This window comes from Leucoraja erinacea, chromosome 7 (genome assembly GCF_028641065.1).
Source record: "Leucoraja erinacea ecotype New England chromosome 7, Leri_hhj_1, whole genome shotgun sequence".
Classification (NCBI taxonomy): Eukaryota; Metazoa; Chordata; class Chondrichthyes; order Rajiformes; family Rajidae; genus Leucoraja; species Leucoraja erinaceus.
This window is the reverse complement of record NC_073383.1, coordinates 51,056,859-51,082,769: the sequence shown is the minus strand read 5'-3', so window position 1 is coordinate 51,082,769 and position 25,911 is coordinate 51,056,859. Positions and strand designations below refer to the sequence as shown.

Genomic DNA, 25,911 nt, shown 5'->3' with positions numbered 1-25,911 from the left:
GGAATAAGCAAGAAGAAAATAGTTAAATGCTTACTTACAATAAGAAAATACTTAAACCAAAGGCAAGTGCATTCAAATGTTGGTGTGAACAGTGTGGAAAAGTGGAATTACATTCAAGGTGTCAAGCCAAATGCAGTTGAGATCATTATCTGGCCTGTTTAAGCAGTCAATTGATTCTTCAGTATGTCATGTGTTTTTATTCATTACAGAGGACAGTTTGGGTGTAATTCAATAATATGGACCTAATGCAAGAAAATAGGCTTAGTTCAGAGAGACAAAAAGGTTGGCATGAACGTAGTCAGCCAAAAGGCCAGGTTATGTGTATGACTATAGAAACATAGAAATTAGGTGCAGGAGTAGGCCATTCGGCCCTTCGAGCCTGCACCGCCATTTAATATGATCATGGCTGATCATCCAACTCAGTATCCCGTACCTGCCTTCTCTCCATACCCTCTGATCCCCTGATGACTATGATTCTCTGATGTTATGGTTTTAAATGTTTCAACAGCAGCAACAAATTCAGTAGTATCTATTGTAGTAATTAGTTCTGATTGTGCATATTTTCTGGGTAAGTGGTGAATTTAAGGTTAAATGGACCATTTTTGAGCTGTCTGTTGCATTCATTGGTGTTTTCATATCACTATTTTCTCTGATGTTTATTTCTCAGTATATTTCCTTGCTATGTCTGATAATTACTATTGCATAACCGTATGTAGTAATCCGCAGCTATTCAGCGTTTAAACATGGATTGACATTTGGTTTAAATACTGAAGAAACAGGCATATTTTAGATGTTCAGTACAGAATACCTTTTGGACATTTTTTTTTAAGTGGTTTTATACCTAGTTACAATTATGTGCACATCTTCTGGTAACAATATCTCAACATCATTTGTATAGTAATCCAAATCGCCATTGTTCAATTTAGAATTCTGTCAGTGTACAATGTAAAATCTCCACTAGAAATGGAAAAGATTCTCAAACTAGCACGTCACGGCTAATACAGAAATATATAATTATTTTAGGCTGCTAATGCACTTGGATCTGTGCCTGTCAAACCATCAGAAGTAAGAATCAATCGAGTGGTCCCATACTTCAACCTAAAGGTTAAGTATTTTGCTTACATTCTTTTCAATAGTGCATAGTGTCAGCATTATGTTTTTAATTCATCTGAATAGTCTTAAATATGTGAAGCAAAAATATCAATGAAATATGCTTTGGAAGCTTTAATTTCAATGTTTAAAACAATGTTTGGCCTTTAAAATGTGACCTTTTATATTAAGAAATGTATATATTTTACAGGCTTTCCATCATTCTCAGATAATGAATTATGTATCGTATTCTGCCCAGAATACTTCACTTCGTTATGTTCCATTGACTTTGGCACGGCCTCTCAGGACAGGAGCAGAGGTAATTAATCTTTCATCTAGCATATATTTTGGGAATATAAATATAAAATCTATCAAATCTATCAATCAAGAAGAAAATTATGATTTAGCAAACACTCAAGCAACTAACTTGGCCTTTAAATATCCCAAATAACAATTTTGCTTACTATGTTTTGCTTATCTTACTTAAGTGCTTACTTATCTTGCATACTTGTTTTACTTTCTTTACTTTAAAATGTTCCAATATATATAGGAAAATGGAAAGTTTTGCACATTACTGTTCATTCATTTTCTGAACAATCTCCTTTTTTTCCCATTTAAAATAAGCATCTGTACATCTGGCCATTTATGTCATTGGAAAGAACTGTCAGAACTGCATAAATGCACCAACACCATTGTAGTACACTCATTTGCTCTGAGTACACTTGAAATTTTAGTCCAGAAAAGAAGTAGTATCTCCTCAAAAAGGTCATACATACTACTTGACCGTATTAGAAACATAGAAACATAGAAAATAGGTGCAGGAGTAGGCCATTCGGCCCTTCGAGCCTGCACCGCCATTCAATATGATCATGGCTGATCATCCAAATCAATATCCCATACCTGCCTTCTCTCCATACCCCCTGATCCCTTTAGCCAGAAGGGCCACATCAAACTCCCTCTTAAATCTAGCCAATGAACTGGCCTCAACTACCTTCTGTGGCAGAGAATTCCACAGATTCACCACTCTCTGTGTATAAAATTGTTGCCAAAAATATCTGGGATATTTATCATTAATGAAAGCAAATATAATGATAAATGATGTACTAATTTTCTTGTAAATAACTGGAATTGGAATCAGATGTGAACTGATCTTTCTTTGTGTTGCTGCAGTTTCACAGCAGCTGCTTTAAATTAAAAGGATGAGTGGAGGAAGGGTGGTCAGGGATTAATCTCATCAAATTCTTGCCTATTTTGGTGGTGATGGGATATAATTTTTTCAAAGGTTAATATCTCGATTGACCTCTAACCGAATCTAAAACAAATGGATGGGATTGGATCTTGATGCATCAGTTCACTCGCTGCATCAGTTCACAATCAGTTTCCCAGTCAAAGGGTCACTAAGCTTCAATGATGAGTTCCTGGAAGAATCCACCAGCAACTCAAGAGTCAAGAGAAAGAGTCATGAGTGTTTTATTGTAATGTGTACCGAAACAGAATAATACAATTTTTATTTGTAGCAGCAGCACAACAGATTTATAAACATAGTACTCAATAGACAATAATAATAAGCAATAAAAAATGATCAATAAATTTAAAAAAATCAATGCACATCAAAAAACACAACAAAGCCCAAAGTCCCTAGTGCAACTCAGATAGTTCGGAGTTTAGTTGAGTTCGTAATGTTCATATGCCTGATGGTTGTTGGGAAGAAGATGTTCCTGAACCCAAATGTTACGGTTTTCAGACTCCTACACCTTCTTCCTGGTGGCAGGGTGAAATGAGTGTGTGGCCAGGATCCATGATGATGCTGGCTGACATTTTGAGACAGCTCCTCTCTGACAGACCTCCTCGATGGTGGGGAAGTCAGTAAACGTGATGGACCAGGCAGTGTTCACCACTTTTCGTAATATTCATCATTCCCTGGCATCTGAACTGCCGAACCAAGTCGTGATGCAACCAGTCAGTATGCTCTCTGACATACACCTGTAGAAGTTCAAGAGAGTATTCATCTACCAAGTATTCAAGAGAGTATTCAACCTACCAAATCTCCACAATCTTCTAGGCAAGTAGAGGCATTGATGGCCTCTCTTTATGATTGCACCAATGTGCTGAATCCAGGACAGAATATCTGAGATATGCATGCTCAGGAACTTGAAGTTGTTGATTCTCTAAAATCTATATAGACAACATCCACTACCCTACCTCTTTGATCACCTTCATCACTTCCTCAAAAATCTCTATCAAGTTTGTAAGACACGACTTGCCTCGAGCAAAGTCATGCCGACTGTCTCTAATTAGAATTCTCCCCAATCGCTTACCTGCCACAGACATGAGGCTCACAGGCCTATAATTTCCTGGATTCTCTTCTCTTCATAAACATTGGAACAACATTGTCTACTCTCCAGTCCTGGGTCTCACCTGCGGCTAGAGAAGATACAAAGATGATCGCCAATGTCTGCCATCTCCCCTCTTGCCTCTGTCAATAACCTGGAATGGATCCTGTCAAGACTGTGCTTTTTTGCAGCTTGATGCTCTTCAAGAATCCCAACACCACCCCTTGATCACAAACTTCCCTAGCATATTAGTATTCCCTATACTGATCTCACTGTCCTTGGAGACTACAGATGCAAAGTAATTGTTTGGTACCTCCCCCTAGATCTTCTGTCTCTAAGCATATATTTCCTCCTTTATCCCTGAGCATTCCACCTTCACCCTGGTTACTCTCTTGTTTTTTTAATGTATGTACAAAAAGCCTAGAATTTTCTTTAATCCAGCTGTTCACATATTCTCTTTTAAAAATGCCCATTGAGGCTGCTCACTTTTTTTGGTGAAGTAATGTTGAGCATTGAGGCAGCTCACTTTTTTTTGGTGAAGCAATCGCTCTACAAAGCCTTGAGTGCACTGGGCATCACCGGAGTGGCAAGGAGAAGAGCCATTAAGAACACCACAGAGGCAGCGGAGAAGGCCTCGAGATGGCTCTGGATCAGGAGAGAAGGTCCATGGGGAGGAGCGAATGCCACCTGAACACAAGTCGTGGTCTGATCAACCACGGCTGGGTTGTCTGGAAGAGGGTGTCTAATGTTGAAAGACCCGAAACACCCAATTACCCCAGGTTACATCACTGATGATGTGTTCAGGAGCATCAATAGATGTATTTTTATCAACGGGGAACATTTAAATTTAGAGAGCAGTGTAGCCTTAGTTTAAAATCCCACACCTGAGATGCAGCACACCTCCACTATGTATTAAGATAGATTTTTTTTCTGCTGTTACTTGAACTCTGAGCTGTCTGACACCAAAATAAGAATGCTATCAGTTACATATGACATATTGGGACATTAAGATATCACTCGACTTCTTTATCTCAACGTCCCACCCAATTTCACATGGGTTATGGAGGAAAACCCAGCTGCAAACGCAGAATTTGTAACGTAGAATTACCTGTGCATTTTCAGGATCACGTTACATGTTGAATATGTGGGTATGACACGTAGGGCATTTTTCGCGGTTAAAAATGCCATATATGCTTTTTTATTACATGGATGTTATCAGTGACACCTTTGAGACATTGTGTTTCTGGTAGGAAAAAAATAATCTCAGTGGATATACATTTAGGGAGCAAAATATTTCTGATAACAATGTGTCTATTATCACATTGAACAACAGACAGATGCATCAGATGACCAACACTAAAAGCGGGCATTCACTGATTTTCCATAATTAATATTGCAAATTCCAAGCCAATATATATTGCATCAAACAATCTGTTGAAATAATTCATCAGGTTGATCGGGGGGGGGGGGTGGAATTGTTGAAGTATCAGGTTGAACCTCTGCATCAGGGCTGTGGTACCATTGTGGTGTCATTTCTTTTAATTTGATTTTTGATCTTCACTATGCAGGATGAATGTATCATAATATCACCACCTGGCAAAAATCAAATTGGAATTAAAACTGACACACATTTGGATAAACAGCGCACACAAAAAGCTTCGGGAAAGGATGAAGATTTTTTTGCAGGCACATTAACCTTAATTCCCCCTGAAGAGTTACTCAAACACCCAGGCTATCATCCATTATATGTGTTTGTAAGTATTAAGTGTAAACATTATAATATAGCTTAAAATTTATTTCCTATATATTATTGGCACTTAAACATTATTATGTGACAAACCAACAGCATTAAAAAAAGTTTTCCTAGTGCACAGTTATCAGGTTTTCTCGTATATGCGTGCACCATGTCAGTTTAAATCCATTTTTTATTGTGTTCACCTATTTCATGCTCTCACAATTATGACCTTAGTAGCAAACAATTAAAGGGACCTCACCACAATACAGGTAATGCTTACCACACTATTGGGGAATAGCTGCAATAATGAGAGACTCATGGCAGAATTTTCCCTGGAGACTGGAGAGATCTGGACAGGCTGGAGGAAAACATCTGCATGTAACTTGTTCTTTGTACAAAAGGGTCCCAGAGATCTTCCGGGTATCTAAGTTAGTTTCCAGGGAAGACTTTCTGAGGACTAATAGCAGTTAGGTTCCGCCTGTAAGTGCATACACTTTGGAGATGATCACAATGGAGGAAAATTCCCATGCTGACTTTGCCCACTCCTCTGGGCTGCAAAAAAAGTAGGTGATTTTTTTGTATCTATGGAAACCAGGTGGTCATAGAGTCATAGAGTGATACAGTGTGGAAACAGGTCCTTCGGCCCAACACCGGCCAACAATATCCCAGCTACACACATCCCACTTGCCTGCGCTTAGTCCATATCCCTCCTAACGTGTCCTATCCATGTACCTGTCTAACTGTCTCTTAAATGATGGCATAGTCCCAGCCTCAACTACCTCCTCTGGCAACTTGTTCCATATACCCACCACCCTTTGTGTGAAAAAATTAGCCCTTGGGTTCCTATTAAATCTTTTCCCCTTCACGTTTAACCTCTGGTCCTCGATTCCCTTACTCTGCGCAAGATACTCTGTGCATCTACCCGATCTATTACTCTAATGATTTTGTACACCTCTATAAGATGCCCCCTCATCCTCCTGCGTTCCATAGAATAGAGACCCAGCCTAATCAACTTCTCCGTATAGCTCACACCCTATAGTCCTGGTAACATCCTCGTAAATCTTTTCTGAAACCTTTCAAGCTTGACAATATCTTTCCTATAACATGGTGCCCAGAACTGAATGTAATATTCTAAATGCCGTCTCACCAACATCTTATACAACTGCAACATGACCTCCCAACTTCTATACGGAGGTCTCCCTCATGCAGCATTGAGCCGTAAACTGGAAGAAGTGGCATACTGTAGATAAGTGGTAGGAGCCTAAAATGATCTTGAGGGTAGGAACAATCCTGAAGCTGGGAATGACCATGACCTTAACCTCTGTAGTCAAAGCAGTCCAGGCACACATTTGCATTTCATGTAGTAGGATGTCACAGATATCGGTGGGACTGCTATAGTGAAACATAGCCTATATTGACCTTGCTCTTTTGAGAAATCCAATCATGAACACAGATCTGGATGAATGAGGTCAAGTGCGTATGCAATCTCCATGCAATTCAACGAGAAAACTGGACTTAAAGATTAACCCCCTTTGGAAGTCAATTTGAAATGCAGAACATTTTATGAAAGGAAGGCTCAGTGTGAAGCATGTGCAATATGTAAACAGGGCAGTGATGCTGCAGAATGGCGTGGAATGAATACTGAGCTTTCTTATTTGGTGGACATGATTTGGGGTTGTTTGTACTGTAATGCTCACAAAAATATTGCCAGATTCAACAGTCAAACTTCCCAAAGGCATTGTTGCCTGAAAACGGTACAATTTTATTCTGTTCTGGGTTAAGCCTATTTTTAATGATCTTGGTATGATAAGGATGCAATCTTATTCAAAGGGCATGAGTTCTGAGTGCATATTGGTTGTTTGTACTGTAATGCTCACAAAAATATTGCCAAATTCAACAGTCAAACTTCCCAAAGGCATTGTTGCCTGAAAACGGTACAATTTTATTCTGTTCTGGGTTAAGCCTATTTTTAATTGATCTTTGAGTATTGATAAAGATGCAATTTATGTCAAAGAAGTTCTGAGTGCATGTTGGTGGTAAAAATCGAAATATAATTTAAGAACTGGCTCTCAATCCAAAATGTAAGCAAACAGAAAAAAAGAAATGTACGCTCCATACTAGATGCCTTCCTCATACCTCTTTAACATCATTAACCACTTACAAAACAGCTATGGATGGGAAAGCAAAAACATACTTTCTGTGAAAATATTTAAAACTTTATAATGATTCTCTTCAATCTTTAGTAAAAGTTTACATTATAGTCATATAGAGACACAGCATAAAGATTGACCATTTGGTCTACTCTGTCTGCGCTGACTATCAACCATCCCCCAATGTTTGCCACACACCTACAAACAAGGTGCAATTTACAGTGAAGATGGAGTGACTCAGCGGGTCAGAAAAGGAATAGATGACGTTTCAGGTCGAGACCCTCCTTCAGACTGAAAGTCAGGGGAAAGGGAGACAAGAGATATAGATGGTGATATAGTGAATTATAGAACAAATGAATGAAAGATATGCAAAAAAGTAACGATGATAAAGAAACAGGCCATTGTTAGCTGTGTGTTAGGTGAGAACAAGTTACAGACAATGAGACTCAACAAGACGACTTTGAAGCTGGTATGACGGGTGGGGGAGGGAATGGAGAGAGAGGGGGAATGCAAGGATTACGATAATTTGAATAAATTATAAGGGTTGCCAAATAACTTACAGTGGTCAATTAACGTACCAACCCTCGCATCTTTTGGATGTGGGGGAAAACTGGAGCACCTAGAGGAATCCCATACAGGGAGAACGTTGAAAGCCCACACAATTAGCACCCGAAAGTAGGATTGGGCCTGGGTCTCAGGCGCTGTGAGGCAGCAGCCCCAAGCATCATCACCGTGCAACATAGAACTTAGCTTCTGTGAGATTGGATATTAAGTGACGTGGTAATTATGTTACCAGATTATTGATCTAGATTAGATTGCATTATGCCGTTTAAATTCAATTAATTAATGAATTCTAATAATTGCTGTGGTACTGTTGACCATGAAACTGTCAGATTGTTTTTAAAACAAAACATCCAGATTGTTTATATCCTTTGAGGAAATAATTCTGTTATCCTTCTCAGGCCTGAACTAAATGTAACTCCAGAACACATTCATAAGGATACCTTGTAACTTTTGAATGGTCTTACAAACAGTTCAGTTCTGTCAAATATCTATGGAAGAGATTAAAGGGCCTGTCCCACTATGGCGAGTTTATTTGCGAGTTTAGGAGAGTGTCATGGTCCTGTTGTATCACCGAAAATTTGGCATCCTTCGACCAAGTAGAACACTTCCTATGACCTCCTTCGACTATGTAGAAGACCTCCATCGACTATTTTGAAGACCTCCTTTGACTATGTAGAAGACTTCCTTCGACCTTCTTCGACTATGTTGAAGACTAGCTTCGACCAGCTTCGATTTAATCGCCGATGCACTCGGGAAAATTGGACTTGACTACCTTTGATTACCATTGATTACCTTCTATCACCTATGATAACATGCCGACCTACTACGACCTACTTTGACTAAACCTACGAGTAAAAAAGTATCTATTTTTTCCATGCAGACCAATTTATACTCGCAGAAAGTTTTTCAGCCTGCTGTAACATTTTCCTCAACCAAACTGAGGCCGAGAGTAGTAACCACTATGTGGGAACCCCTCTCGACCATGAAGGAGACTTACCAGTGACCACCTAGGACCACGTGTTGACCATGCTGTGAGCTTGTGGCGAGTGCAAAGTCTCCTAAACTCGCAGATAAGGTCGCCATAGTGGGACAGGCCCTTACGGGATGCATGAAAGATGCCTTCTACATGCTGTAAATAAATCATCAGATGAAAGGGTTTTGAACATTTGGAGAACAAGCAGTAACTTGTAATGAATAAGTTAACACGGGAAAACTTTGAAAGGGACCCAGGAATCATAATGGACATCTGTCCTTTATTGGCCATATAATATAGCATAGCGCTAAATAAATGTTGTTTAATATTGAGATCCATATCTAAAAACAGGCTGATTATAAATCTAACCACAAAATCCTTTTGCTAGCTGCATAGAATTATTTACACTGTCCATTGGAATGAAAACTTAATTTTAAGAAAGGCACTTTCCACGGAAGTGAAAATTGACGAAATTTTGATTTGCCAAATGCTGAGGAAATTGAGTAATCAAGTGAATGTGAAAATAAATTAATATTTTTACAAAGAGTTAAAAATATTGAAAAATATTAAAACACTTGAAAAGATGAATATTTGTGCAAACCTTGTAAATTACATCAATAATGTATGCACCTGGAAATGGAATGATACAAAGTGAACTGGTCACGTCCATGCCTGTATGAATTTCATAGAAAGTCCCATTTATTCAGTGAGCTTTTGGGAGTTGGTATTTCTTGGTCTGTTACACTAACAAGGGAAGCAATAATTTATGTGGCAATTTGTCTGATGAACCAATGGACAACCCCTGCATGAGAAAACTCGACTACAATGCAGATTTATGATTTGTCACATCTTTGCAGAATGGCCAAAATTTCCTAATCATGGTCCAGATTTGGTGCTGGGATCTGCCAATTCAAGGCTATGATGATAGTGTTTAGTCTCTATTCACAGGATACACACTTTTGGAGCATTCCTACACCGTGGAATTTCTTCTGTGATTATGCAGAAATGTGTTTGTATATTTATGATATTCCCTTTTTTAGTCATGTACATTTGTCCTTAACAACAATTAATGTATGGATTTTTTAGGAAGATACACAGAAGTGGATGAAAAGGGGACCAACTTGTGAAATATTGCCAAGGTCCAATGCAGAACATAGGACAGAGGATAATTATTAATAGGGAAACTGCAAGCTGAGAGGGGGATTTCCAAAGAGTGCTAGAAACTGTGAAGTCTGCAACATGCTGGTAAACTTCATGCAGTGAAAATCACAATTTCCCTGCTTCTTCCTGTTTGCTGTGGATTGCTGTGGATATTGCTCTGAATGAAGATAAAGTACAGACAATTAAACTTAGATTTCAATAATTAATATGTATAATTTTAACCCTATCTTTTGCTAGAACCTTGTTCCTGACCTTTGTACATTTAAGTCACCTCTTTCGTTCGCTGAAACAGATCTGGAATTTCACCTTTGTCCTTTGCCAAGATACATCATAGACAGCAAAGACGGAAGCAAGTTTGCAAGCACTCAGAAGAAATTTCTTGATAGAGATGTAAGGATTTGTGATAATTTTATTTGTTTTTGAATTACATTTTCAATCTTACTTCTTTAGATAATATTAGCCTATCAAATTAAACCATGGGGAAAAAAAAGAAAATCAGGTCTCCTATATGTAGGTTATTATTGTGCACGAGTCCTATTCAAGAATGTGGAATCAAGAGAGCTGGGATCAACCTCATCTATAATAGAAGCTACCTTTGGATAGCCGAGCAGGGATAATTTTCTTTTCCACTGTGATTTTGAATCGCATCAACTTTGTATTGTATTATTAACACCAGCCCAATTGTTAGTTTATTGATCCCATTTTGGAGAGTAAGCTTTATTTGCATTGCTCAAATAACCACATGGCCTTCAGAAAGGTATGAAAATAATAGTCATTATAAAGGATAGTAATACTAATAACATAGATCTTTACCGTTACATTTTTTTCTGGTAATACACACACTTGGTACAGTAAAGATGTTATTGCAAGAAATATTTTCTGGAATATGCATTGTATGAAATGTTGGTAATGAAGATGATAGCCCTGTTTTGAACTCTCATGCCACTTCCATTTGGAACATTATTGACGAATGGCTGAAAGAATGAAGTTTAAGAAGACTCTGGAGTGATCTATGATCACTGTTAGTGGTAGCACCTGTCCTTTAGAAAATGATGATCACAATGTTTTTGTAACTATATGCAAAACTAAAACAATTTAAATACAAATACAAGGTGCGAACAGCTAAATTCCAAATGGAAGTGAGTTTGTGCTGTGAGGAAGTAGGGAGATGTAGACGTGCAGGTTCAAATGCATTAAACACAGTATCTGATCAGATCGTAAAAATAACAAATCACATTCTAGGTTTTCTCAAAGAAGCATTGTATAGAGTCAGAGGCAATGTTGAGCCTTAACACGCACTGTACATTCCCCATCAACAGTACCGCATCAACCTGCCTGAAAAATGATTTTACACTAGTCCTTCAGCTTTGCTGTCTCTATGGGATACACAAAAATATACGTCTCTTTTTGGTTTCCTAGCAGCGTTATGCTTCATTTATTGTTGATCAAAGTTTGGTGACACTTCTAAATCAAACAGAATTAGCTATTTGCTAACAAAGGATATTAAATCTAGACTTGACATGATTCATCTTCGAAAATAGGCATGGATGGACAGCAGGCTTCAATAAGATTCATTCAACATCAGAAATCTATTTAAGTGGATATGTTGACACATTGGTTATGCTGGCTGGCTGTTCATGTGGAGCATGTGCTGCTTGCTACAAGTTTTCACCTTTTTTGGAGACGAGTTACTACCCCCAATAATAGTAAGATGATAGCTGTGAAGGATGAGGAGGAAATAGGACTGGGCAAAAAGTAAGCGCTGGATTGTAATTGATCATCCTTTTTCAGACAGGTCAATATTAAAATAACTACATAATTACCAGAGCTAGTGAATCTGAATTATTCCTTCTTTCCATAATACAGGAACAACTTGCAAACCACATCACTTGATGTTCAAGTCCATAGCTCTCTGAAAGTGGCAACATACGTAGATGGAGTGGTAAAGAAGTCATATGATATACTTGCCTTCATTGGTCAGGGCATGATTATATGGGTCACAAAGTCATGTTGCAGTTTTAGAGGTTAAGCCGCATTTGGAGTATTGTGTGCAGTTCTGGTCACCCATAACAGGAAAAATGTGGAGGCGTTGGAGAGGGTGCAGAAGAGGTTTAGCAGAATGCTGCCTGGAATAATGGTAATACCTACAAGGAGAGGTTGGACAAACATGGATTGTCTTTGCTGGAGTGTTATAGGCTGAGGAGAGACTTGATAGAAGTATATAAAATAATGAGAAGCATAGATAGGGTAGACAGTCAGAATCTATTTCCCATGGTTAAAATGTGAAAGACCTGTGGGCATAGCTTTAAGGTAAATGGGGGACAGTTTAAATTAGATGTGCAGGGTGAATTTGTATACAGTGAGTGGTGGGTGTTTGGAACATGCTGCCAGGGGTAGTGGTTGAGGCAGATATGATAATGGCATTTAAAATGCTTTTCGATAGGCAATTGTTTTCCAGGGATTACAGGGATATGAAATGTGTAATATTAGAGGTAATTGGTTTAATTTGGCATCTTGTTTGGCATGACATTGTGCTGCACTGTTCTATGACATTCATAACCATCATTTCATTAATTTCATGCAACCCAGCCACGCCAGCCTTCTTCACTATCTTTCACCAAAATTAAATTCAGAGCAGCGTTATGTTCTAATAATTTAATTCATATTGGTATTAGAGATTAAAAAAAAGTAAATAAATAAAAATATATATATTCACACATTCACATATATATCTTATATGTGGGCACAGTTGTTACATAAATAACTTAAAGCATCAAGTTCCTGGGAGTGCATATAATGGATACCTTAACTTGGACTACAAACATCATATCTCTGGTAAAACGGGCACAGCAGCGGTTGTACTTCCTCCGCAGGATGAGAAGATCACACCTCCACCCTCCCATCCTCACCACAGGATGAGAAGATCACACCTCCACCCTCCCATCCTCACCACATTCTACAGAAGCACCATTGAATCAGTCATGACCAGCTGTGGTGCGGCGGCGGCTATACAGCTGCGGACTGGAAGTGCCTTCAGAGAGTGGTGAGGACAGCGGAAAAAAATCATTGGGACTTCTCTTCCTTCCATCATGGACATTGGTTACAAACACTGTCTGACAAGAGCTAAGGGCATTACCAGAGCCCCCACACACCCACAATATGGACTGTTTACACTGCTGAACTCTGGGAGGAGGTACCGCAGCATGAAGAGCGGGACAATCAGGTTCTGCAACAGCTTTATCCCCCAGGCCATAAGACTATTGAACTCGCAATCAAACCGATGCTAGAACTTTCTTATACATTGCCACTCCCACTTTTAAAAACTTTCCTATATATCTATTTTACAGAACTATGCACATGAAGCACTTTTTATGGGCACACTAAGCACTTTTACTGATCGCCTGATATAAATGTTATATTCTGCTGCTACTTTGAAGAGTCAATGCAACAACATTTTGTTCAATGTGCACTGTGTCTATGTGTATACCTGAATGACAATTAAAGTTATATTATTATTATTATTATTATTATTATTATTATTATTATTATTATTATTAGTAAACCAGAAGCCTAGACTACCAATCTGAATTTGTGAATTTAAATCCCACCATGACATTTTGTGATATAAAGTTCAGTTAAATGCATTGAAAAGTAAATAATCATCTTCATGGCTGACATTACTTATCCTAGGAGATCATTAAACAAAATCTCATTGATATACTTTAGGAAAAGAGACAGTGTCCCAATCTGATATCTGTCGGGGTAGAATGGAGGATGATTAAATGGAAAGAGCTAACCCACAGACAGATTAAATAAGGATCTAACATATTTGTGGATGATTTGTGGCCATAACTGTGACTGTCCGATAATTGGTGGATATAACTGTGACTGTCAGCCAATTTCACATACATCAGAGGAGTCATCAACATTGAATCTGAACCTCGTGAAGTTCCATGATTTGAAGTTACATATGGGAAACCACTTATTTCCAAATAATATAATAAAATATCAATAAATCAAATTTGATTTTAACTAAGGATAGACATAAAATTCATGAGTAACTCAGTGGATCTCTGGAGAAAATGGATAGGTGATGTTTCGCGTCAGGAACCTTCCTGAGACTTTGATTTTAACTACTTTTTTTCTTTTCACATGTATTTATGTTAATTCTGAATAGTGAATCTTAACTGCAGTTATTTTTCAAACAGGATATAATTAAAGGTTTAATGATTTGGAAGAAGTTTCCCTCTGCTGCTCTTAAGTCCTTGACGGCCACTGACTTTTTCACCAGCTCATGGGTGCCACAATGGTATGTATTAAGACTTTCGATGTGAAGCATTGACTAAATATTTTAATTTTACTATTACCAATTTGTAAGAACTGACACCAAAAACATTTTTTTTTATGTTGGGTTCCTATTTTTGCAAGATTGTGTCCAGTTACATTCTAACAAATAGCGTTTTTTCAGCTGTTAGTATGAAATATTCCAAGTAATTATTTGATGGATGTTGCTTTTAGCACAAACCTACACCAGCGTGTCTGAATATTTCTCATGAGTACCATTTCATACAAAGATTAAGACATGACATGTGAAGAGATCACATTGGAGATGACGGAAATGTTGGAGGATGACGTGTTGGATGCGGAGGTTGGTGGGGTGAAAGATGAGAACCAGGGGAACTCTATCATGGTCCAATTTGGGGGAAGGAGGAGCAAGAGCAGAACTACAGGACACAGAGGAGATGTTGTGAGGGGTCCATCTATGACAGAATGGGGTAATCCATGTTTACTAAAGAAAGCGCACTTCTCGTATGTGCTAGAATGGAAAGTTTCATCTTGAGTAGGACAAGTGCAGAGGAACTATAACTGTGCAATGTCCTTATTGGTTCAGAGCTGAGGTAGGGTTGTGGTTAGGGTTATGCATGGTTGCCAAAAAACATGATGGCCTATAGGAAAAAGTTATTCTTAAACCTGGAGGTAACAGTTCTCAGGCCCCTGTACTTTTTCTCAAACGTAGCAGCAAGAAGAGAGTGTGACTAAAATAGTGTGGATATTTGATGATATTAGGTGTCTTCTTGAGGTGTACAGGAAGGAACTGCAGATACTGGTTTAAACTGAAGGTAGACACAAAAAGCTGGAGTAACTAAGTGGGACAGGCAGCATCTCTGGAGAGAAGGAATGGGTGAAGTTTCGGGTTGAGACCCTTCTTCAGACTCAATTCGAGGTGTAGATCCCTTCAGTGTTGTGGATGTCAATACCTGTGATGGACTGCAATATCTACCATTTTCTGCAACCTCATTTGTTCTTGAGCTTTCAAATATCAGAACTAGACTGTAGTGCAACCAATCAGTTTACTGTCTATCGTGTACTTGTAGAAGTTCAATAGAGTATTCGGCAACATGCCGAAACTCCACAATCTGTTCCTTCATCTTTCTAACATTGAAAGCAAGATTGTTGTTCTGGCACCATGTAACCAGATAATCAATCTGACTCGTTGGTACACATTATTTGTTCAACATCAATGGTATAATTGGTGAATTTTAAGATGTCATTGGAGCTGTGTCAGGCTACACAGTCATGGATATAGTATTGGCCATGATATTCTAATTGGGGAAACAGATCTGAAGAGAGGTCCTGTATGCAGAAGACAGAAACAGACCATGATGGTTCATGCAGCAAATGATGCTCCTTCAATGTCACAATAAAGTTATTGATTCGACTTGCGTGGTCATAGTCAGTATAATTATCAACAAATACCATGTAAAACCGTGCTCACATACTGCTCTGTGTATAACATCCCATCTCTCATCTGATGACAATCACCATCAATATTCCTACCCAATATTAAAATATCCCAAAGCATACTACACACACACATGCCACACACACATGCCTCATATTCACTACTAGCTATTCAACCATGGCAAGCACTTCACAAAGACAATTTACAATGTTAATGCTTTTCCCTCTTTTCAAAAAGGATGGGAAGATAGCACATGGCAACAAACTGCAGTAGCAGCAGACGAATAGCAGGACCTACCTTTTCTTTATTATGTTACATCGAAGAACACGTTGCTGGACATCAGAACGTCTGTAGCCAAACATTGTGTTTAATAGATTGATAGAGATGATCAAAAATACTCATGTCAAACCCTTTTTCCCAAATCACACCTAAGCAGAATCCAAACATCAAATAACTGTTGCAAAGGGACCCTGGCCTTTTACAAGTTTAGCCTGCTGCCATGCATTTTCAGGCTAATGACCTATTTTCCTGAGGCAAACCAAATCAGTAATATCTAACAAAGTTATTTCAGTTTGGAATGGGGACCTGGATATTAACTCGGGCTCCTCCCAATCTCTCCCTGACCTGGTTCTGGTTCCATCTACCATTCATTTATCCGCTAATGGTTCTCAGTATCATCGTCCTTAATTATCAGATTCCAGCATTGGTAACATTTCCATTCCTACATTTCCTACTCCAACAGCTGTCATCTTCATCCTTCCCTCCTACCTGCTGGCTCCATTTGTCTTTTTATCCTATTTAGTTTTCCTCCATCTTTCATTAACATGCCTCTATCTCCTAACTCCATTCTTCCCCCTCCACTACCTGTAGGGTTGCCAACTTTCTCACTCCCAAATAGGTGACAAAAAGTCAAAATAAGGCACAAATTCCCGACGGCAATTCATTGACCAATTCAGCCATGGCTGGGTGAATGATGAGTTGGCCCGGGTGCTAGACTGCACACAAAGCCGAGCCGGTGGGCTGGCTGAGGAGTTTAGACCCACGTGACCTCGCGCAAAGTCCGGCACCCCATCCAACTATCCAACTCATTAACCAATGATCGGCCATGAGAAGGAGGGGTGGTGGTGTCGGCAGTAAGCGAAATTCCAAAGGTCGGACAGCTGGCTGGGCTGTCGACCGACGGGGCCACGGGCGAGGCACTGCTGCTGCACTCCATGGGCTGCACTATGTCAGAACAGGTGAGGCGGGGTCGGGCGCGACACTCCAACCCGACAGTCCCCTCAACCCGTTTAGTAGCAGTCAAATACGGGACAAGGGCGGATCAATATGGGACAAACCAATTTAGCCCAATATACGGGATGTCCCGGCTAATACGGGACACTTGGCAATCCTAACTACCTGGCTTGATCAATCCAACATGCTTCACTCCTTCTCGGTTCACCAAATGCTTCCAGATCCTGACTCACTGCTTCCTCTCATCTTTATGATGGCTATCTCCCCTCCCTTTTCTCAGCTTTGATGCAGTGTTTTGACTCAAAACATTGTCAATTATTTTTGCCCCACAGATGCTGCTTGATGTGCTGAGTTCCTTCAGCAGTTTGTCACCATTACACAATTAGCTTTGATGATTCAGCAGGATATTGTGCAACAGTGTGTAGGAAGGAACTGCATATGCTGGTTTAAACTGAAGATAGGCACAACATGCTGGAGTAACTCAACGGGACAGCAGCATCTCTGGAGAGAAGGAATAGGTAACATTTCGGGTTGAGACCCTTCTTCTAACCCTCTGAAGTCTGAAAAAGGTCTGAAGAAGTCTAAAGCAGGGTCTCGACCCGAAACATCATGTCTCTATAGTGCAACAGTTTCACTTTTCTATGTTAATTGCTATTATTTTACTGAAAGTGAATGGAAGACTTCAAATGACCAAAAACAGACACAAATCTACAAAAAAAAATAAAGACAGCCACACTTGTAATTTTCCATGAGTAGTTACGTAAAAGTATTCAAAAATAGTGGTCTGGCATTTTTATTTTCACTGTCCTAGCCACAGTTATTTTCACACCACTTATAGTAACTAATTTAGAAACAATTCTGTCCTGGTATTTATGAGGTTAACATTGGAAATTATTGTGATAAACTGCATTACCTGTATTTTTGCATGATTGAATATTTAACATGGTTTTTATATAGGAATGATCCATTTCCAATGGATATGCTTCCCATTAATACTCCTTTCCAAATGGATTATAAATTAAACGAAAACATGGATAATGCACACTTGGAAAGGTATGTTCACAATGCACAGCTTTACAATTATGTTTTGTATTAATTTGCAATGTATGGGCAAAATAGTCCTTTGGACCTTAATATATGTCAAGAGTGGATAGGAAACTAAATTATATTCACAATTGGCTAACATAGAACAGATGGCATGGGTTAAATAAAATAAATTACTAAAGGTAGTTTGTTTAAAGAAAACTATCAGACAGCAAATACTCATTCAAACATTTCTGGCATCCTGCCTCCACCAGATACATCATCTCCACTCCTCATTTTACATAATTCCGAAGGAACATTTCACTCTGGGGCACTTTTCATCTTCCATCACCACCTGTATTTGCTCCCAGAGCACCTTCCCATTCAATTGCTGGCAAATCAACAAGAGCCTTTTCATTTCCTTTCCGCCCTACATCAAAGCCCTAAACACTCTTTTTATCTGAATTTTGCACCTTACGCACTCCTCCAAGGTGGTGCACTGTTTTCATTGGTCAGATTATGAACTGATTTAGTGGAGAAAGAGCACAATGCAAATGACAGCTTTGCAGAATACAGCCTGTGTGACCCTACAATTCCAGTCATCTGTCACATTAATTCTCACTGAGCCCTCAATGCTCACTTTCCTACAATTTTCCAATGAAACTTAATTTAGGTTTGAGGAACAACACCTTGCCTTTTGACAAGGTGCATTACAGCCTGCCAAAACCTCAACTTTCAATGTTCTCCAGAGATGCTGTCTGATTCGCTGAGTTACTCCAGCATTCATGTCTTTCTTTCTACATTGCTTCATTAACCTCAACCTATTAATATTTCTAGTCTTTATATATAAAAATTCTGACATTCACATTCACAATATAGGGCTTTGGTAATCTTTGGTAATGATTGTAACATTACAAAAAAAACATGGTGCTAGAAGCAATGATAAACATTAGATATCACGCAATCTTCAGATGCAATGTCCTTATCCTTGACTTGGCAGTTAAAATACAGATGAAAATTAGAACAGAATAAAATAAGAAGTGTATTATTGTATGTTTTATTTTAAAATATAATGTTTGATTTAGTTGTTGATTTTTGCATCATAGTTCTGAAGGGGTGTTACTAACACCTGAAATGTTGGAAGCTGAATTCACAATGATCCAACATTTATTATCAGAGAGTGCAATATTTGAACCAGAACCAGAGGATGAGTAAGTATTCACCTATACAGATATCATTCCTCTTAGCTACAAGTAACATTTGAGGTAATATTCAGTTTTGGTGGGGTGTTACATTTGCATTATTAGACTGATCTCCAATTAATCACCAAGTTAATGCAAAGAAAGATTGGTATCAATGAATAATGGTACATTGTAAAAAAACTGTTGGTGAAATTAATTTCAGTAAGTTCGAGCAAGTTTTATCTATGCCTTTGCAGAAGATCAGGTTATTGAATAGAAATCCAAAGGAAAGATTAACTTGTAATTGCACATCAATCAAAAAGAGCCTTCTAATGTTATCACTGCATGTCAGTGAGCTGTGATGTAAAGTTTGCCATGAAGAACATTCAGAGATATATTCAGATTGAGAGCATGGACAAAAAAAATTGCAGGGGATATTGAAGGAAAGTAAGGCATAGGTGTATCAGGCAGGAAAGTGAGTGATACGGGGAATTATTGAATGGAAGAGCAGGCTAAGGAAGCCATTTGGTCTATTTATGCCTAATGTATTTTTGACTGAATGATAACTAGCTATTTGTATGACAAAAATATACAGTTTGCATTACAAGTAACCTACAGACTATACAAAGTGATGGCATTGATGATATTCTAAAGGACACTAAACATAGTTGGCTGAGGGACCAATCTAATTAAGTTAATCATACAAAGCGAATCAAGATACAAAGTGCCCATTTTTTTAATTAACTAATGTTTGTGAATCACTTAACAATAGGTAGAGCATATACAGGGTACCCTTGATTTTGTCAGAAATTATGTTATAGAAAAATGGTAATATTGTAAAATGGTAATTTGGACTACGCAGTTGCAGCATGGGATCCATACACAAATAGAAACATTTCTTCCATCGAATGTGTCCAAAGACAGGCAGCTCGATTTGTTACGAATACCTATGAGAGAGAAGCGAGTGTTACTAAACTTCTGAATTCACTGGTATGGAACCCTCTCCAAGACAGGTGTAAAGCTCACCATTTTATCTGTTTTTACAAAATGTTAAATGGTCAGCTCGACATAGATTACCAAACCTACACCAAACCCATACCTATTAGGAGCAGCCAAGGGCATTCAATCCAATTTAAGATACCAGTTACCAAGACAGATGTGTACAGCAATTAATTCTTCCCCCACACAATTAAAGCATGGAATAGTCTTCATCCTACCATAGTTACTCAACCAGACGCAACTAAATTTAAGGTGGCTCTTCTTCTCCAAAACCCTTTTTTGCTTAAATCCACCCTCCGCCATCTCCAGTTTAAATTCCATTTGGAATAGTTTGGAGGACCAAGAACCAAGATTGTAATATTTATGGGGGAAGGGTTTTATAGCAATATGTATATAAAATTAGTTTATGTAGGTGCAGTGAGTTTCAAAGCAGTTGTTATAACATCTTCCCAATAAAACTCTCACTTAGGCTGAATGAGCAAAGGGTAATATTTTAAGGATCTTTTAAAATGAGCTCATAAAAATATGCTAATTTTCCTTTGTAGTGTAACATTTTGCACTGTTGGAGGAGGAATAAGATATTGACAGTGGATTTGGAATGTCTACATTAAAGTACACAATGCCAGACAACCCTAAAATTGGAATGAAATGACTGACGTTCACTGCTGCTGTACTGCCTGACTCCCTTAAATTATCAATAATAAATTATATCTGAATAACTAGATTTATTATTTTCAGAAATAACATGTAAGGTTGCTAGAGGTGGCACATTAAATGCACCAACATTTTTGGCATTATTCAACAGGGCAAGCTGTCAACAACAATTTCCATTTCTAAAGCATCTTTAAAGTAACAAAATGTTTTCAGGTGCTTTCAGGTGCATTAAAAAGAACTGATAGTGAACCACATATTAAAGCAAATCACCCAAGGTTTTGTTATTAAAAAACACAAACTGTTGGAGTAAATTAGCGGGTCAGGCAGCATCTCTGGATAACTTAGATAGGTGATGTTTCAGGTTGGGACTCTTCTTCAGACTGATTGTAGCAGGGGGAAGAAGGGGTGGGACAAAGCCTGGCAATTGATCGGTGGATACAGGTGAAGTTGAGCTTTGATTAGGAGATGGTTGGATTATAGGTGGAGATGCAATGACAATAACTGTGTGATATGGAGTCGAGTTAGAAGAGGTGGGAAATGTGAAGCCAGAGGAAGGAATATGTCAAAGGGGACAGGGGAAGGGAAAAGGGGAAATTGGTGTGCATCCAAGAGCACAGGGAAGAGAGGAGGAAAAAAAGAGGGGGAGAGTGTTTGTACATCAGTTACCAAAAATTGGCGAATTCAATGGTCATACTGTTAGGTTAAAAGCTATCCAACTGGCGGGTGAGGTGGTGTTCTTCTAGTCTGCGTGCAGACTCATTATGGGAATGGAGAAGGCTTGGGACAGAAAGGTCAGTGTTGGAATGGGAAGGGGAGCTAAAGTGGTTTGCAACCAGGTGATCCAGCAGGCCTTGGCAGACCAAGCACAGGTGCTTGGCAAAACGGTCGCCTGGTCAATGGTTGGTCTTGTAAATGTAAAGTAGACCACATTGTACCAGCAGAGGTTAGAGAAAGTACATGTGAACTTCCTTAGCTGGAAGGAGAGCTGGGATCCTTGCTGGATGTATGTGAAGGAGGAGGTATAGGGACAAGTGTTATATCTCCTACAGATGCAGTGGGGAAGGGGTGGTTTGGGTGTTATCAGATGAGTGAACCAAGGAGTTGTGCAGGGAACGGATGGGAAGGTGTGACTGTCGGTGGGATCACGTTGACGGTGGCTGAGCTGTCGGTGAATGACATGTTGGATGCAGAGGCTGGTCATAAGATCATAATAGAAGCAAAATTAGGCCATTCGGTCCATCAAGTCTACTCCACCATTCAATCATGGCTGATCTATCTCTCCCTCCTAACCCCATTCTCCTGTCTTCTCCCCATAACCCTTGACACCCTTGGTGAAGGGAAAGGCAAGGACCTATCCCTTGATCTATCTGGGGAGAGGGGGAGTGAGAGCAGAACTACGGGTCACAGAGGAGATGTGGGTAAGGGATCCATCTGCGACAGCAGGGGGGGAAAACACATTTACTGAAGAAAGAGGACATCTCGGATGACCAAAATTAAAGCCATTTGCTGTAATAAATGATGTGACATATTCTTACTTATTTTACTTACTAATTTATTTAATTTAAAAGCAATTTTTGAAACAATTTATTAAAAGGGGGCAAAAAATACAGGATATTGCAATTCTTTGAACATTATTGAGAGGAACATTAATTATTTATTTTTTCTCCAGTAAAAACGCAAAGCTTAAAGCCTCACAAATATTGCTTCCTGTTCAACCCACTTCAAGGTAAATATTACATAAATAGTTTGTAACTAATTATTTTTTTGAAATATCCAAGAACTTCATAGGCTATGTCATATCTTTTCATTTAGCCGATACACCAGTAAAAACTGAGCCCTTACATCCATGGCTTTAATTTGTAAAACGGGAAGTACAGCATTTAATCACCCATGGCCAGGATATTATAAGCAGTAAATTATTTTTATTGTTGATATTTTAAAAAAAAGTCTGCAATTTTAATTTCAAGAGAATGAAAGAAAATCATGACAAAAATAGAGCTAAAAAATGTGGAGATTAGTAAATCATGATTTACTTACAACATTGTTAAAAATTCACGCAACAAGCAAAGGATTGAAGAATACATTAGTGAATATAATTATTTTGTATCTGAACAATTGCAAAAAAGCACGATTAAATTAACAGACAACAAACAATTATTTACACAATTTAAACAAGAAATCTGTCGATACAGTAAAAGAGAAATCAGTGGTGCCCGATCAATGGCTGATAACTATGCAGTTCTCTGTCAGGAGCAATCAAACAGAGAATATGTCAATTTGCAGTGTTTAAAATAACCTTTTAGCAAATACGATACTGTAGGTACAAATTTAAGTTTATTTGTGTGAGGCATTTGAATTGTGACAGTGCACATGCATCTTCCAAACTCATTCTTTTCACCAATTATGAGGGAAAAACAAAGTTATTAATTATATTTTATGCATTAGTTCAATTCAAAGAATATTTCTATTTATCAAATTTGTTTAACATCTATGGTAAGGATAAACAGGAGAAACCACAAAAAACACCCTAATATCTGATTAGATTCACGGTTCAATATTTGCAGGTTTTGGGAATGCATAGTGTCATATGTAGTTCCATTTGATTTCATCCCAAATAAGAAATATGACTTTATGGTCAAATCTACCCAGTGGTTCAGGCGTCTTGCACCTCAATACAAATGGAAGATCATCAGAGAGCATGGAGCAACTAATGTAAACAATTGTGCAAGCTATTTTGGAGGTTTCTGTTAATAATGGATAATGGGAGGACCCCAATGTAATTTCCATGATATATGCTGCAACCACATATTCATAACAATGTAGGATGTCAACCAAGCTCCATTATTTGATACAAATGCTACACTAATATGTTGTAGAGTATTAAAAATGGGGATAGTATATTTGAAATAATGAAACCTTCATTGTGATAAATCAAAAGGATTGGTTCAGTGTTCAACATTCAACAGTATTCCGTCAAACCATTCTATTAACATGCAATCTCATAAATTTAAAGAGGCACCACCTTAGAATTTCCTCAAACTTTTATTAAATTTTCTTCATAACTGGCAAAAATTGCAGCTAGTTATTAATGTTTCCACTATTCTTCTACCAAAGCAGCCTACGGAAATTCCTCTTTCTTGGCTGGCTGGGCCGCTGTTTAATGTCTATTCTTAATTGTCAATGTATTGTGATGGTAAGCTGCCTTTTGACCTTCTGAAGTGAATATATATGGTCAGAACTCCAGCAAGTTCCAAGAGAGGGTGCTGTAGCAATAAAAGACCAGCAATAAATTTCCAAGTCAGCCTAGTGTGTTACTTTAAGGAGTTGCCTATAGATTCTACACTACTTTCTCCCTTATCCATGATGCTAACCAGTAATCATATTTTCAGGGAAATTCGAGAAGAACAGTTGGAGATTTCTCTACAAGTACAGAACAACCGACTGGGATCCAATATTCAAATGCGGATAGAGCGCCTAAAACGTTTAAGTATCAACAAGTTGTTGCTTCTAAACTGAAATTGATATTCAGTGGTATATTGCAGTTCCAAACCACGACAGTTATCCATTTACTTATTTTAAAAGACTAATGTGCTGCTTCGTACACAATCATTTTAATACGTAAATCGCTTTTTAAAAAGTTGTTGAAAGAGTATAATTATCCATGGAGTATAATTGTCCATGGAGTTTGTGCCATTATGATATACCAGGAAATCTATGTACCCATATTGCAATTTGGAGTGAATCTTGTACATAAACTCAAAACTAGAATTAAATTTACAAATTATTCATTTTTGTGAAGTTCTGTATTTTCAAGCATTCATTTTAAAGGTTTCTACTCAAGGACAATTTATTTCTGTGGGGCCTTTTTGTGGTGAAGATTTTCCAATCTCCCATGGTAGGAGACTAATAGAATCTTAAAGAAAATGAAAAATAAGCTTACACATAAAACATTGATCAACAGATTAAGGATATTATTGGCACCGGAACTCATATTACTGAATCTGAATCTAGTTGATGGTAATTAGGTCAAAATATTAAGGATATTGCCCGCTAATTTTTTTAGTTACTGGTTCGCGTAATGCAATGGTTTTGTCCAGCTGTCTGTGGTGTGTTATGCAGCAAGGTTGTATTTACTTTCTGACTGTGCCTTTTAAAGCTGGCAAAATTAAATCTTCATTCATCACCAGTGCATATACACCACTCCACTGCAGTGATTTTGACAAATATTATGATGTAAATCATTCTATTTCATTATGATACAAATACATTAAACTCTTGCCCCTTACATTATGGAAGAAATAAGTTCTTATACTATGGCTGCTTCCAATTTAATGTGAGCAGCCATAGTTTTCTGTTTCAATCTGAGTCAGAAAAAGTTAGCTCTTCGTTCAATTATAACATGCAAATATTGGTTTAATAGTGCGTAGGAAGGAACTGCAGATGCTGGTTTATTCTACAGATAGACACAAAATGCTGGAGTAATTCAGCGGATCAGGTAGCATCTCTGGAGAAAAAGAATAGGTGACGGTTCGGGTCAGAACCCTTCTTCAGACTGAAAGATAGAGAAATGTTCAATAGTGTCAGACTGCTGCATGTTCGGAAGTTCTGACTTTTGAATAAACCATCAATCAATACCCTTTATATTCTTGGCTAGCTATCTTTCATACTTCATCTTTTCTCCCCGTATTGCCTTTTTAGTTATGTTCTGTTGACCTTTAAAAGTTTCCCAATCCTCGGGCTTCCCGCTCATTTTTTCTATGTTATACGCCGCCTCTTTTATTTTTATACTGTCCTTGACTTCCCTTGTCAGCCACATTCGCCTCTTACTCCCCTCAGAATCTTTCTTCCTCTTTGGAATTAAATGATCCTGCATCTTCTGGATTATTCCCAGAAACACCTGCCATTGCTTTTCCACCGTCATCCCTGCTTGGGTCCCTTTCCAGTCAACTTTGGCCAGCTCCTCCCTCATGGCTAACTGGATCCAAATTAACTTGGTGACGGGAGTAAAAGGTTGTCCCTCATTTCACCTTTGAATTTGCCTACCATTCGACATAAGGCTCACCACCCTGTGTT

General features: G+C 38.3%; 1 protein-coding gene across 1 annotated transcript in view; it reads left to right on the top strand.

The window, feature by feature from the left end:
• cfap221 (cilia and flagella associated protein 221) overlaps nt 1-24,743 on the top strand; it is a 117,246-nt gene extending 92,503 nt beyond the window's left edge. The window contains exons 17-25 of the mRNA XM_055638571.1: nt 1,024-1,104; nt 1,301-1,408; nt 4,991-5,176; nt 10,243-10,395; nt 14,214-14,314; nt 17,939-18,034; nt 19,111-19,215; nt 22,508-22,564; nt 24,228-24,743. Of these exons, the coding sequence (XP_055494546.1) occupies nt 1,024-1,104; nt 1,301-1,408; nt 4,991-5,176; nt 10,243-10,395; nt 14,214-14,314; nt 17,939-18,034; nt 19,111-19,215; nt 22,508-22,564; nt 24,228-24,354 (1,014 nt within the window). The 3' untranslated portion in view covers nt 24,355-24,743. The remainder of the gene's footprint in view (nt 1-1,023; nt 1,105-1,300; nt 1,409-4,990; nt 5,177-10,242; nt 10,396-14,213; nt 14,315-17,938; nt 18,035-19,110; nt 19,216-22,507; nt 22,565-24,227) is intronic.
• The last annotated feature ends 1,168 nt before the right edge of the window (nt 24,744-25,911 follow it).